Here is a 13,836-nt window from a genome sequence, read left to right on the forward strand (position 1 = left end):
AGTATCTGTAAATTTAAGACTGAGATGAAAATCCTATCTAGCATTCATAGCAAGGCTTCAATGTGGTGAGCAGAAATAACAAACAGATCCATAAAATGAATGATGAGGAAAAATGAAATACTAAATAGCTATTTAAAAACAAACAAACAAAAAAAGCAACAACACACCACCATCAAAACACCAAATAAGACAAAGATTTGGTGAAAAAGAACTGTACAAGCTTGTAATTAATGGCCATATTCTAATGCGCATGAATGTTCTGGGGCCAAGGAAATTTTATACTGGCAACCTGAAGAGTAACATATCTCAGTGCTTTATTTTGCAGAATTAAAACTCTTTAAACATACCTTGGGATGTACTTAAGGCAAGGCCAATGTTATTCCTTATTAATAAGGCTGTCTGATATTTCCCTTCATAATTCTCATTTTAAATTGCTTATGGCTTACCATCAATTTAATGTCTCTGAGAATTTCTCTGCTGGTTGTCTGCCTCAGACTGGTTTCATGTTTGTGTATGTATGTGTGCTGTGTACAAGCCAAAATATTTCCACTCTCTATTTAAATCTAATTTAAACTAAATATGTTTTCTCCCATAAAAAAGGAAAATTTCTAGTATCCTCAAATGTAAAGGGAAAACTTAATGATTTGTTCACATTCTCTGGAAAAATGTATTCAAACATAACCACTAGAAAACCACAGTTTGCATTTACTGGTAGAAATTATATAGAGCATTAAGATGAAAATTCAACCAGCACTGGCAAAACTTCCCAGACCAAACTTATAATCTAAAACTGATACCCAGCTGAGTGCAAAAATATCTGGAGTTAGATCTGGGACTGAGAGCAACAGACTGGGACAACCAAGTAGGGGAAACTAGAGCTAGAATCTAGCAAAAGAGTAAAAGACCTGGCACATGGGATGAAATATGGAGCAGAAATGACTGGGAGAATTTCCTAAGAATGGGGTGGAAAACAGAGAAGGAGATGGAAATGGAGTGCTGGTAATGGAAGCTCTTGGTGAGATGGGGTAAAAATTGCTAATTTTGGCATTTTCCAGGTTTAAGAGCCTATATTTGCAATGCTAGCAGGATCTGGATGCAGGACACTTGCATATGTTTTAGATAACATGCACACGTTTGTATATACAACTACATAAAGTGGAAACAATAAGTGCAGCATCATGCCTCATCATTAAAATCCAAAGTGGTGCTTGGACAGAGGTGTACGGCAGCTGAGTACTGCACCGCCCTTCTAAGTTAATCTCCTCGCGGGTGTGGTGATCTGCCAAATACAAGGTGTACAGGAACCAGGAGCTAGATGAAATCTCTTAACATTTTTAACAAACACACAGCATGCTGGATGTTCCGAATACCCTGAGCTCAAAGAGAGCCAACGATCAATTCTAATGAGAACAGGTGCTCTTTTGGTGTATGCAGACAGCCGGTGGGTCTGCAAAGTGTTGCTGGGAATTGCTACGGAGAGATGAGAGCAGAGGAATGCATAGTGCTGGTGCTGGAAGTTGCTGGTCTCTTCCTTCACTATGCCACCGGCAGGCACAACAGCCTTCCTCTCACTCAATAAAATTAGAGGTCATAATCAGCATCGTTCTCCCACAGGCACACGGCTTTCTGGATCAGGCCAGGGTTTCCCTACGGAGACGCTGTTATGGGGGGACTGCTGCACACACACACAGTTAACTGCGGGCCTGCCAGCAGTGGTGGCAGTCTGTGTACCAACTGCCTCTTCAGAGATCGGGTCTGGTGCTACAGCAAGCTACCTTTACATATTGGCTTTGTCCTAGCTCTCAGTTTGGGATAGAGAGATTTGGAGGCAGCACAGAGAGCAGCTCTGCTGTGGGGTTCTCCTGTCTCCTGGCAGCCTGCAGCAATCTCCTTCCAGTGGGACGTGGCGTTTCACAAATGAAATGAAGAGAAATGAGGAGATGGCAAAAATGTACATTGTCAGCTTTCTGTAAGGAGCAATGGGGAATTAGGAAGCATCATTACAAAATCCCAAGAATTATACCTCAACAGTATTTTCCTCAGTCTTTCAGATTAACAATGAGCCCTCTTTGTTCAAGAAAAGAGAATAAGGTCCAGAGAATTTCCCAACCCTTCCTACTTTTCCAAGACTCCTTTAGAAATGATTGCAGTTTATGTTCAGAGCAACTTGGGCGCTGCAATGACTCGTTAAGATGAAGAACTGAAGCACAGAAAGGCAATGTGTCTTGTCTAAGACCACCCTGAATGCCTGCAGCAAAGACAGAAATCAAGCTCAGATCACCTGGGTCCCAGTCCAGAGGTTTAACCGTAAGACACTCATTCTTCTTGCCTAGTGACAAGTCAGGAGGGATTGGACAGCATCTCCCATTCCACAGCACTGCGAGGCAGCATGCTGGGAAGAATCACTGTGAAAAGAGACAGGGAAGTGCCTCTGCACGTCACTGCCTGGAAGGGTAAAGAAGAGGAAGAGCCAACAAGTTCTGAAATAACAGAAGCAGCATCCTACCACATTCTCTGCTTCCTTCACAGTCTGCTCTTTGTTCCCAGAGCTGCTCCTGGAGGGATGCACAGACTCGTCGTGTTACTTGGGCATTTCAAGGACCAACTCTCCATGAGACTGCCTTGTTGTGCAGTTGTGCAGTTTCTGCAGTAAGCACAATTTTTCATACAGCTCCTCTTCCATTCAAAGGTCTAACGATGCAAGTTTAAAACTGCAGCTTGTTCCTCTGTGCTGTGTATACACGGGATTTGTGCAATACAGGATTCCAGTAATGGGGATTAATCACAACCACAGCCTGATTTGCAGTCTGCCAGTGACAAATGTGTCAACGAAACAGCCAGTCTGTCCTTAGCTCCCTCTCCTACACAAACACAACTGGACTGAGCTTCTACCATGTTCTCCAGGTAGCTATTGACACTACAGAAAACCATGGTGAATGAGCTAAGGAGTAGCTCCCATCAGACTGACACTGTGGTGTGCCATCTGACGTATCTCAGGCTGTGTGAACATCTTGGTGAGGCCTGACGAGGATCTGGGATGACCTAAAGCCTATCCAAACTTTGGGCTCAGCAGTTCACTTGCGGCAGCAATGGATTTTTGACTGCACTGTAACTGCTCTGCTGTACTGACGAAGTTCCTCGCATCATGCTGCTACACCCCAGCTGATCCTCCCACTCTGCCTGACAGAAATACCTGGAGACTCCTTGCCTGACTGTCAATGCAAGTGTTACAGTTTCATCTCATTATCGGTGTTCACAGCACATATAAAACCATTCTGGAAATTAACTTCTGGGTGCACGGAGGAACATCTCATTAAAGCTCGGTATCTCAGCCACGATTCGGTCTGTCTTGCTCCTTTTCATGCTGGCTCAAAGTACCAGCTACAAGGGGAAGTGAAATTGTTGCCTCAAAAAGCTCTGAGGTTGGTTACTCTGCTCTCCAAGGGAAAGGGAGTCATAACTGGATTGCCCTTCTTTGTGAACAGTGTGGCACACTGTTAGATACTCCTCCCTTCCTTCCTCCCTTCACCCCCCAAACCAGATAGATCACAAGACACCAGTACCAGCCATGCTGGGCTCCATGCCAGGAGAATTAATGAAGTGGTGTAATAGCTCACATGGAGGCCTAGTGATTGGCACCACACTTAAAATGCATCTGCAAGGCAGGAGATCATAGTGTTGCTGCTGTGTTCTGTTTATTACAGGCACGTCTCTTCCATTCCATTGATTTCTTTATTAGCGCATTTTAAGGCCGCATCGTGGGGGCTGGCTCTGCTTCAAGCATGGAGGCTTGAATTCCAGCACTGCTTATGGAAAGGAAAGCTCCCTTTGAGATTCTAGACCTGGATGACAGAGCCCACTGCTAACAAGAACAGGAACCCTACCGAGAGGTTCCCGGGGAATCTGAAAAATCCTGCAGGGCAATGCGAGACTGGGTTGGGATTTATACTTCTGGTTGTTTTTTTCACGGAAGGAAGGGAGAAAATGTTCTTCAAAGAGTAGAGAGGCTTTGTGGTAACTGCAGTGAGGACTTCATTTCTTAGTCTAGAGGGGAGGTTTGAAAGCAGCTGCAAGCAACAGATGTGCAGACTCATAGCTCCCTGCTTCTCATCTGCGCTGTTAAGAGGTCAAATCTTGCCTTGACACAGACAGGAAGGAACGGGTGCATCTCAGTGTTCTCATCAACCACCATTCGATCACATCATCAGCTTCAAACAATTTTGCAATCCATTATTCAAGACCTGGAAAGCAGAGCCGTACAGCTCAGGACCGAGAGGCAGTGGCTGTGCTGTGCAGGGAACCAGGACGGCTCCACGAATTGCTTTGCCTCAGGGCACAGACTGAAAAAACACAGACTGTAGCAGGCTGAGGATGGAGATGAGCTGCAGTCATCAAATTTACACTCCCAGGGGCCAAGAAGAGTAGATCTATACCAGAGGAGATGCAAAGCTGCTGGTACTGCCTGCAACTCCAGTTGCTGAGTTCACTGCTGTAACAAATTCAGATGCCACGAAAAGCTGGCGTAGTGGTGCCAGGCTGCAGCAGCTCGATGCAGCTGCTGCCCTGCCACAGCTCACTGCAGCATTACAATGCACAGTCAATGCGCCACAGGGCCACGGCTTGGGGGGGGGCTGTGGTCCTATGGGTGCCTGCAGTGTCCCTAGAGGTGACGGGGATCAGAGGATGTTGCCCCTCAAGAGCTAGCCCTGTCCCCAGTGAGGCACCAGGGCTTCACTCGGCTGTTGGGCTTATTGCTGGCTCCCTTGGACATTCCTGGAAAGCTCCTGCTGGCAACCAAATTAACACAGAAGTGTTTTTATACTGCCCCTGCAGTATTCCTCCAAGCAGCCTTCTTTGTATCTGCATTCATGCCCTGCTTGTAATTGCAAAGGACCCTCTGCTGCCTCCCTGTCAATCCTGGATGTGAGCCGAAACGAAGCAGAGTGGAACACAAACAGGAAGAGCTGCAAGCAGGCAGCCTGAACACAACACACAAATTCCATTTCAGCTCCCCTAGATTCGTTTTTTTTCTACCCCCAATATTTTTAAAGCCACTTCTTAAAACTGCTACCACTACTGCTTTAATTTCCCAAATATTATATGTCCAGTGAAAGCAAACAAGCCAGCATAGGCAGATGAGTCCAAACCTGAAAGCTTTGATTTTTATATCCACATATGACATCTACAGAAGCCTACTTTTCACTGTAAAACACTTAAAAAACCCACCCTTCTTTTAGCTAACTTATGCACTACATACGTTTTATCAATTTACTAACTTCCTGGGAAATAATGAGGCACAGTGTAAGCTTGCAGGTCTTCCTCAAACCCCCTGTTATTGACAACTTTATGTCTGGAATTCATCACTGATTATTTGCAATATGCTCTGAGACACTCACCCACAACTGGTTTCTAACAAGCTGTCCCCAACCTGCAGCGATGCCATTCCAAAGTCTGCTATCCGGATGTTGTTCTTTTCATCCAACAGTAGGTTTTCTGGTTTTAAGTCCCTGTGGCTGTAAAAAAAGGATCAAAATGTGAGTTAAATTATCCCTGACAGCTTTCCCACTCCAAGACTTGTTTTTTTTTTATCCAGTATAGCATCCAACCTATTATATTTTAAATGATTTCATTCTTTTTCTCTCCCAGATAGGAGAACACACATATCCAAGATCCAATCTTTGCAATACTCTAGACTGTCTCCCAAATGCCCACTCCTGATGAATGCAAAGCTCGAGACTGCACTGCCCTGATAGGAAATGAATATCTGCACCTTCCAACAATATCAAGATAATTTGAGGGAGGAACTGAGGGAAATCAGAGGAAATTTTCAGTTTGGATTTAGAGCTGATATATTCCATCAAATGCCAACTCCTTAAGGTAGGAGTGAACATCATCAGTGTATTCTGTCAACAACAGGAAACAGAATTAGTGATATCTAGAGGAGAAAAAGCAGACTTGTTGTTAAAGCTGCTGCAGAAAGACCCTATTAGGAGTTGTTTACATAGGGATATGTCTTTGAAATCATTTCGGGCAGCTAGTTCTGATGGAGAAACCCCTTGAGCCCAGCACTGCTTATAACTGAGGTTGTCAGCACTGGGAAGGAAGATGGAGGATTGCCTCCTTTCAAGCAAAGCTCGATTTTCTTATTATTTGGCAACATGGGAACAGCCAGGCAGCCACATTGCTGTAACATGGTAAGCACTTAAAGCAGGATGGCAACTCCTGCTTTAAATCAAAGCAATTGCACATTGTCTAATTTATTAATTTCCATTACCCACAGCCAACACCACCATGCACCCATCCACTTCTTAGAACTCAAGTGCTTTTGCACAACTTTTACATTTACTTGATTTTATATGCACAGAGAAAAACCTTGTACAAAATTTGTGATGATTTCGCTTTTTTTTCTTTTTATTTGCAACTCTTCGAGTCACAGAGATGAGAGAAGCACTTCAGGCAAGCTGAAGAAGCACCTCTTCTCTTGTTTTTGCTTATGAGATGGCAAAATGTCCATCTTTGATGTTTTGCTTGATAAAAGGTGCAAATCGGAGAAAACTCTTCCACAGCAGAACAGCGAGCTCAGGTACTCGGTCTGAACACAAACCTGTTGGAAATGGCTGATTGACAACACGTCTGTCAGGCAAACAATAGCCATTTGCTACAATGGTTCAGTAAAAACAGCTGCCTGCCCAGAAAGAGAGCTCTGCAGAAGACCCAGCATTAGCAGTGACACCAGTCACGGAGCTCTGCCCTATCTTTATGCCATTTTCTCTTCACCTCTAATTGCATCCTCTAGCACTGCTCCTGCACACAAGTGTAACTCTACCCCTAAACACCTGTAAAGGTGCTCAGTCTGTATCCTCTCAGAGGAACATACGGAGCCTGACAATGCCTTGGAAATGATCTCTGATCTGAACAGAAGTCTGGAATGATCAATTAGAGACAACTTGTAAATAATGCAGGCCAGCTCTATGCAAAACCAGAGCATGCTGTAATAGGACACTTGGGGAGTGTAACGGATAGAGCTAAAGGAGGCTTCCAGCAAAATAGCACGTGTTCCACACAGATACCGGCCACTGACCTTATCACTGAGTCCTAGGACTGCTCTTCCCTTCCTTTTTTAAAGAGCATAAAACTTGGTCTCCAGTCTTGCATAAACATAATGAACCCTGCATGTTAATGCTGCCTTGTTAACCATGAGCAAACAATCTGGTAAATAACTGGGCAGCATGGTCCAGATTTGTGAGTATTTTCACCTGAAAAAGCAAAAGGTACTCTATAAAATCTCTCTTTCTCACAGAAATCAAAGTTTCAAGGGGACTGAAGACTCATCCACCATGCAACAAATACCAAGACAACCATACCTACTTGAAAAAAAGCTGGAGATGAGTGACAATGAAATGTTTCAGGACTGGGAATGACCAGTTAGCAGTCAGGAAAAGAGGCCCTGAATGCCCTCATCCAGGACAGTAGTCCTGGACAAAGGCAGCATTTGGTGACACCTGCCACATCTGAACGTGCTCCAGCCCCTGCAGTGAAAAGGACAGAAGAGCCACCGTCCTAAGGCAAGCTTGGAAAACTGGACACTAATGAGACGGTGGTGTATGATTTAATCTTTCATCCAGCAGACATCCTGGGCAGCTCTCATCTTACAACTGGTTTCACTAATTGGGTGCTGGGAAGACCTCATCTGACCAGTGGGATGTGCAGAAGTTCTCTGGTTTGAGATCTAGGGCCCAGTAGCAAGCAGCAATTCCCTGTAAAGTGAGCGGTGCTTGCCTGATGCTATGAAACAAGAAACCTCCCCACAGCACAAGCTGAGCGTGTGTCCTTCTGCTCTGTGCAGCTTTTTAAATGTTTTTGGTTGTTTTCCAGTCTTGGTGACTGCTCCTGGCCAAACGCTGAACAGACACATGGTGTGGATGCTGAGGGTGTTGCTGTCCATGCCTGTTAGCCTGCAAGGAGCAGCACTTGCTGATGCCATAGACATTCATTCTATAGCAGGCATCCCACTGCCTGCCTAAAAAGATTGCAATTCTTCGCTCATCCTAAAATTGTACAGTTTTATTTAGAGAGAGGGAAGAGCATTTGAAGGAATGTCTGTTCCATATGGCTGAAGCGAGTCTCCTCAGTGCTGGTGGCCCTGCTCTTTGCCTGGTCAGCTCTCAGCCGGCTGGTAAGGTCAGTAAGGATGCCAGCTAACTAATGCCAGTCATATGGACAGTTCCTGTAGGAACAATACCAATGAAAAAATGTAGCTCCTCTGAAGTGACAAATAATTTTTATTTTTTATTTTTGGAGAGCCATGGGAAGTGAGGGAGGATAGAGGATGCCTTCATCCATGCTCCAGATGTGAAGTAAGCTTTATTTCACTGTGCTGTGCAATGCTTCGTCGTGAAGGGTCAGCCTACCTGGGCTGATGGAGCTCTTTGGGTACAGGTCCTGGTCCACCTCACGGAGAGCATTTTGAAAGCTTTACACTGGAGCTCAGGATCGGTGGGACTAGGATGGTTGGATAATGTGTATGGAAGGAAATCTGGAGTAGCATCAGGCCTTGAAGTTTTGGCTTTTAGTCTCTAGACTCTTGCCAAAATAAAACCAAGGAAAATTACCATCTCTTCTCTACAGCCCACGCAGCAGAGGAGAGAGAGTGGACTCCGACAAGAATTGAAACATTTCCTTCTGACTGGGCACTGAAATACCTGAAATTGCAGCTCTCTGACCCTCCCCATCCCTCCCTCACACAGACCCTAGTGCCAGATGTGGATGGTGAGCACAGGAACCCATGGCAGCCCCGAGCATTTTTTGTTGTGGCAGCACTCCCCTCAGGGATCAGGGTGCCAATGGGACCAGGCAGTGCTTGCATATTCAACCACAAAAGAATTTTATGCCCCTGATGGAAGTTTTCTTCTAGCTGGGACATTTCCCTGCTGGGAAGTCTTTGGGCCATTTTGAATTTGAGAAGCATCTTGGGGATGGTATTGAGGCCAGGAGTATGCACCAGAGTGGCAGAAGCAGCATCCCTGCCACTGGGAACGAGACCTCCTCTCTGCATTTGCATTTCCCATCTCTGCACTGCCAGCTTTCCAAATGCCAGAAGGAAGGAAGAGGAACATATGGGAATAGGGAAGGCTTGTTATAATTTACCTAAGAGCCCAGCCGCCCGGACGGCCTCATGCATTCATATTTGGAAAGAATTCTCTTGTGCCAAAACGAAACAAAAACAAAACAAAAATCCCACTGTATGTGGTAATTACTTGGCATTAATGGAACATTGCAGAGTAAACGCATTTAATTTGGTCCCATTCCAGCTGATCTCTCCGGCTCTCCATGTCTTCTATGACCGCATCAACTCCTCTCTCTGCAGGTGAACAGAGGACTCGTTACCCTTTCATTGTTCTAAAGGCTCTAAAGCTGTGGGGGCTTTAGCACATGGCTGGGAAATCAGAATAGAAGAAAGCAGCTCCTTTAGTGACAAACAGGCAAACTTTCCTCTTGAGCCCTGCATATGCTGAGAAGGCACACGAAAGTGAAATGAAGTCCTGCAGGAGAAGTCAGCGTGACCCTGACCCAGGGTGCCACAGAGTGCCTAGAGCTCCTCGCCTAAGACAACGGAGAGGGAAGCCAGCTCCACCAGCCTGCATGCAGCAGGCTTTTGAAGGGAGAGCCTGTGAGTGAAAGGGAGCCATTGAACATGCCATGACAGGGAAAGTACACACTGTCAGACTCTCGGCATCATCAGTCTTTTACATAATGCAACAAAGGCTTTACAGTTCCCTTGCAGCACAAGATGAGGAGCGGGGGGAGAGAGGAAGAGAGAGAGAGATTTCTGAAAAAACGGTCCCGTGGAAATTGGCACAGATCTCAGAGGTGGTGCAGAGAAAATGAAAGGCACGCGTAAGCATTAACGTGTTCCAGCTTCCCACTCACACACTGGCCAAGCTTGCTTTCTGGGCACTCCCGGTGATGTTATTCAGCTTCCTCCACTCACCTCTCCAATCCGTCCTCCTGCTCTGGGGATATCCCCGTAGCTGTACTGCAGGCAGTCGCAGCACAGTAAAAAAAGAGAAGTAAAGCAACCACCTTCTCCTTGTCACCCAGGCTTGGCAGAAGATTTCTGGTGTAGAGACAGATTTGAGATCTTGGATTCAAAGAAACTATGTCACTTGGCACGAGATGATGAACTAACCCATTATTTTAAAGTGATTTTTGAGCTGAAACGTTCATATCAGTTTCCATGACAACTCGTTGTAGGTCACGGATTTCTAACCCAAGAAACCTCCTAATTGGAGTAGTTGCAGGTCATTTGTACTAATCAAATTGTTGGCTACTTTGCAAATGCTTTTCTTACTGACCCCAAACTCCCAGAAGGGCCCGACCACAGAATAATTGTTCTGCAGTATCCTCTTAAAAGTGCTTAGCACAAGCCTGATGCGATGCAAATAATTTACCAGTAATAATTAATAGTACGAGAAGCAGTATTTTTAATTTTCATAAGCAGAAAAAGCCTTTCATCTTATTTTCTCTTGCTTCTGCAAATGAGATCCAAATGTGTAACTTGCATCTACCTACAGAGGAATCTTTGTTTAGACTCATGGTTGCTATGCTCAAATTTAGTAATTTTTTCACAGAATCCTGCAGAACAAGTAAATATAGTTATAGCTAGGAAAAAGGACAACATCTATAAACATATCAGGAGACCTGAAGAAGGGCTTGAATGCCTGAAACCCCGTCTTGTTTTTTATACAATTATTTCCACTGATCTATTAATATATATTACTCCTCCTTGAAAACCTTGCCTTAAAACATATATTCATGTATTCCAAAGCCAGAGCTGACTGTCAGGTCTCATCACTACAAATGTACTTGCCAAAGATTGTTACCTGGTTATGCTTACAATAAGACTATGCCATTTTTGAGTTTCCAGTGGCTTACATAAAAAAAACTTACAAAAATACATGTCCTCTGACTTCAGCTGAGCTGGTAATTTTGCCTGTGACATTGCAGCTGCTGTACTTGATGGTTTCTTTCCAGTTTCCTGTACAAGGAAAATATGAAAATTCCTCGCTGTTTGGAGTGAGTCTCAGTCATATACCTATAGCTCCTGGATTCAGGCAATGACTGGCAAATCTCAGCACTCAACAGTGGAAAAAGGCACCTTTTGAATTTGATAGTCTGAAAGAAAATTTCAAACTCCAAGGGCTCAAGGATCCCAAGAAGAAATAACAGAAACCAACATTATTAAGTTTTGTGATTTCTAACACAGTTTCACATCTGGAGGCCCTGTGTCATGATTTCAAAGTGTCCAGCTGTGGTAATCTTAATTATTCAGCAGACCATCTCTGCACAACAGTGTAGCATCCTCCTTCTAAAAGAAGCAAGGCAAAGCTGGAATCACTGGGAGGGTGGGATTATCTAACAGAAAAGGTTTCTCATGGCACCTGGCATTCCTCAGCTTTCTCTGCTTCTTGAAGACATTCCAGGTTTCTTCCTAAAAGCGTGCTTCCTTTACTAACAGTGCTCTGCAGCTCCTGCCTGCAGTAATATACCAGAGATTTTGGCACTACCGCTGTGAAATCTTGAAGTGCTATTTTATAAGGAGCCATTTCCCCTCCTGCACCAATGGGAAGAACACCAGGCGAAGCCAAACAAAGCTCTTATTCATTGCCTTAGCCCCCTAAGTCACACACCCCCATGCCTACGCAGGCACACACAGACACACTTCAGCAAGAGCCTTGTGCGTACTCAAGCAGGCACAGCCCCAGGCAATGAAAGGAGAAAGGGCCCTCGTAATTGTCATTTATCAATATTCATAAAGAACCTGCCTTAACCCCTCTTGTGCATACTCGGGGAAAAAAGAAAAAAAAAAAGAAAAAAAAAAAAAAAACAACACAAAATGAAACCCAACCAAAATAAAAATAAAATGAAATAATAATCTTGCTGCTCATTACCGCAGGGGATTTCCTCTCAATGTCACCACTGCCCTGTGCAGTAATTGGCATTATCTGTTATCTCTGAAGCCATAATAAGGTTTGCCACGGGGCATTTTCTGTAATCATATTTTTATTTGTCAGCTTGTGAGATAGAGGCACCGAATATGAGCTTGACCAAAGCACAAACCCAGCGCACAAAATCCGGCCGCGGCCAATCCCGGCGCTTGGCGGTGATGTCACCCGCAGCCAATGCGGCACCCGCAGCTCCCCTGCCCCGCGCCCACCTCCCCGCTGCAGCATCCATTCCCTCGCTGCACCCAACAGCCTCCTCCCGAGGAAAGCAAGGATCTGAGACCTACCCCAGTACGTGCTCCTCTACTGCTTTTTGCGGAAAATATAGGCGGTGCTCAATTAGCTGAGAGCTCTGGATGCAGGCTATGCAAAAGGGCTATCGATTTGGGGCATCCAGCCCAGACAACTTAAAGATCCTGATATAAGAGGGCAGGCACCCAGCATTTGGTAGCTTAGGAAAAAATCATTAGCTACATCCAGAGAAAACCTCCCAAGCTAGAAAGGTCTGACACCGATGCCCAAGGGACCCCAGGTTCCTCTGCCATTTCTTACACTGCCTCTGAGTGTGCCTGCGCTGTGTGCTGCAGCACGGCACAGAGCCCTGGGAGCTCGCCGAGCTGGGAGCAGAAGCAGTGATGCTGCATCACTGAGCTCACCGGTTTGCTTGCTAGCTCGGGGAAAGCACCAAGGTAATGCATGCACTGTTTGCAGGATGCCACGGAATGTCTTGGCACAGCACTATCTGTTTTGTTTTTAAATGGGTGCTATGCCACCCATGGAAGCCCTCAAAGAACCCTCCAGCGGGTTACCTATGAGCTTCCCCCCATGGCCAAATGCACAACAAAACTCCCTAAGTAACTGCACCTTGGAGCGAGCTACCTCAAATCTTTGTCCCCAGTTTCCACTACACAGAGGAACAGAAAGCTCCTGCATTTTTTTTAAACAACATGCAAACACACTGAAGCTCCAAACCTATTTTGCTTCTTTGTCTGAGCTGCTTGTTTGAAGACACCTTCTCAGACACAGGTGATCTCTCCACACAGAAGCAGCAGAATTCTTTTATTGACGGGAGCACTGGGGAATCCTTTCTGCTTCTTTGATCCAGGAATCCTGACGCATCAATACATTTTGAGCAGGGAAAGCTGAATGTGGTTACATACTGCAGTAAAAGTAAGCCATGGATATTTCTGTGTTTTGGGAGGTAATGGAAGACGATCGGATGATGATATGGGTCTGGGGACACCAGGCTATCAATCTATCCTGCCAGTGGGTTACAGGCACCCACGTTTAGTCATTAACCAAAGCAGAAGCCTTCATTTTTCAATGTGGTCATAACTGGATAACCTGGCTGATGAGATGATTTGTCATTTCACTGCCCCACGACAGGACAAGGTCAGGCTTCATTGCTTAGGAAAGCACATTAAGTTTTTTACTCTCGCACACACGCACACAAATACATTTATGCACGCTCTGATTTTCAAAAAGGGTTTAATGATAACTGTTCAGAATATCACCCAGAGCCTAGCATAACACAGACCACACAAGACTCAGAGTGACCGGGAGGGAAGGAGAGCTTATGATTCACTGCTAGCTTATTCAGCACTAGATGCTAGTCAAGTGGGAGTTGGCAAGGAGACAGGGGATTTACTTCTAAACAAGACTACTGCCCACAATCCAATATATTTAACAGAGGAAAATGGACTCCTCAAGAGAAATGTGCACTCTGCCTTGGAAATTCCACATCCCCGTAAACCTCCAGAAGTGCTTGTCTGTCATGGTGACAGCCTCACTGCGACCCTTGCTCAGTTTATTAAAGTCAGACACATCAAGA

General features: G+C 45.1%; 1 protein-coding gene across 8 annotated transcripts in view; it reads right to left on the minus strand.

The window, feature by feature from the left end:
- The window catches only part of BRSK2 (BR serine/threonine kinase 2), a 299,566-nt gene that overhangs the window by 77,632 nt on the left and 208,098 nt on the right, over positions 1-13,836 (minus strand). For all 8 annotated transcript variants that reach the window (XM_032189203.1, XM_032189202.1, XM_032189197.1 and 5 more), the window contains exon 5: positions 5,397-5,513. In XM_032189203.1, the coding sequence (XP_032045094.1) occupies positions 5,397-5,513 (117 nt within the window). The remainder of the gene's footprint in view (positions 1-5,396; positions 5,514-13,836) is intronic.

The sequence above is a fragment of the Aythya fuligula genome, chromosome 5 (assembly GCF_009819795.1).
Source record: "Aythya fuligula isolate bAytFul2 chromosome 5, bAytFul2.pri, whole genome shotgun sequence".
Classification (NCBI taxonomy): Eukaryota; Metazoa; Chordata; class Aves; order Anseriformes; family Anatidae; genus Aythya; species Aythya fuligula.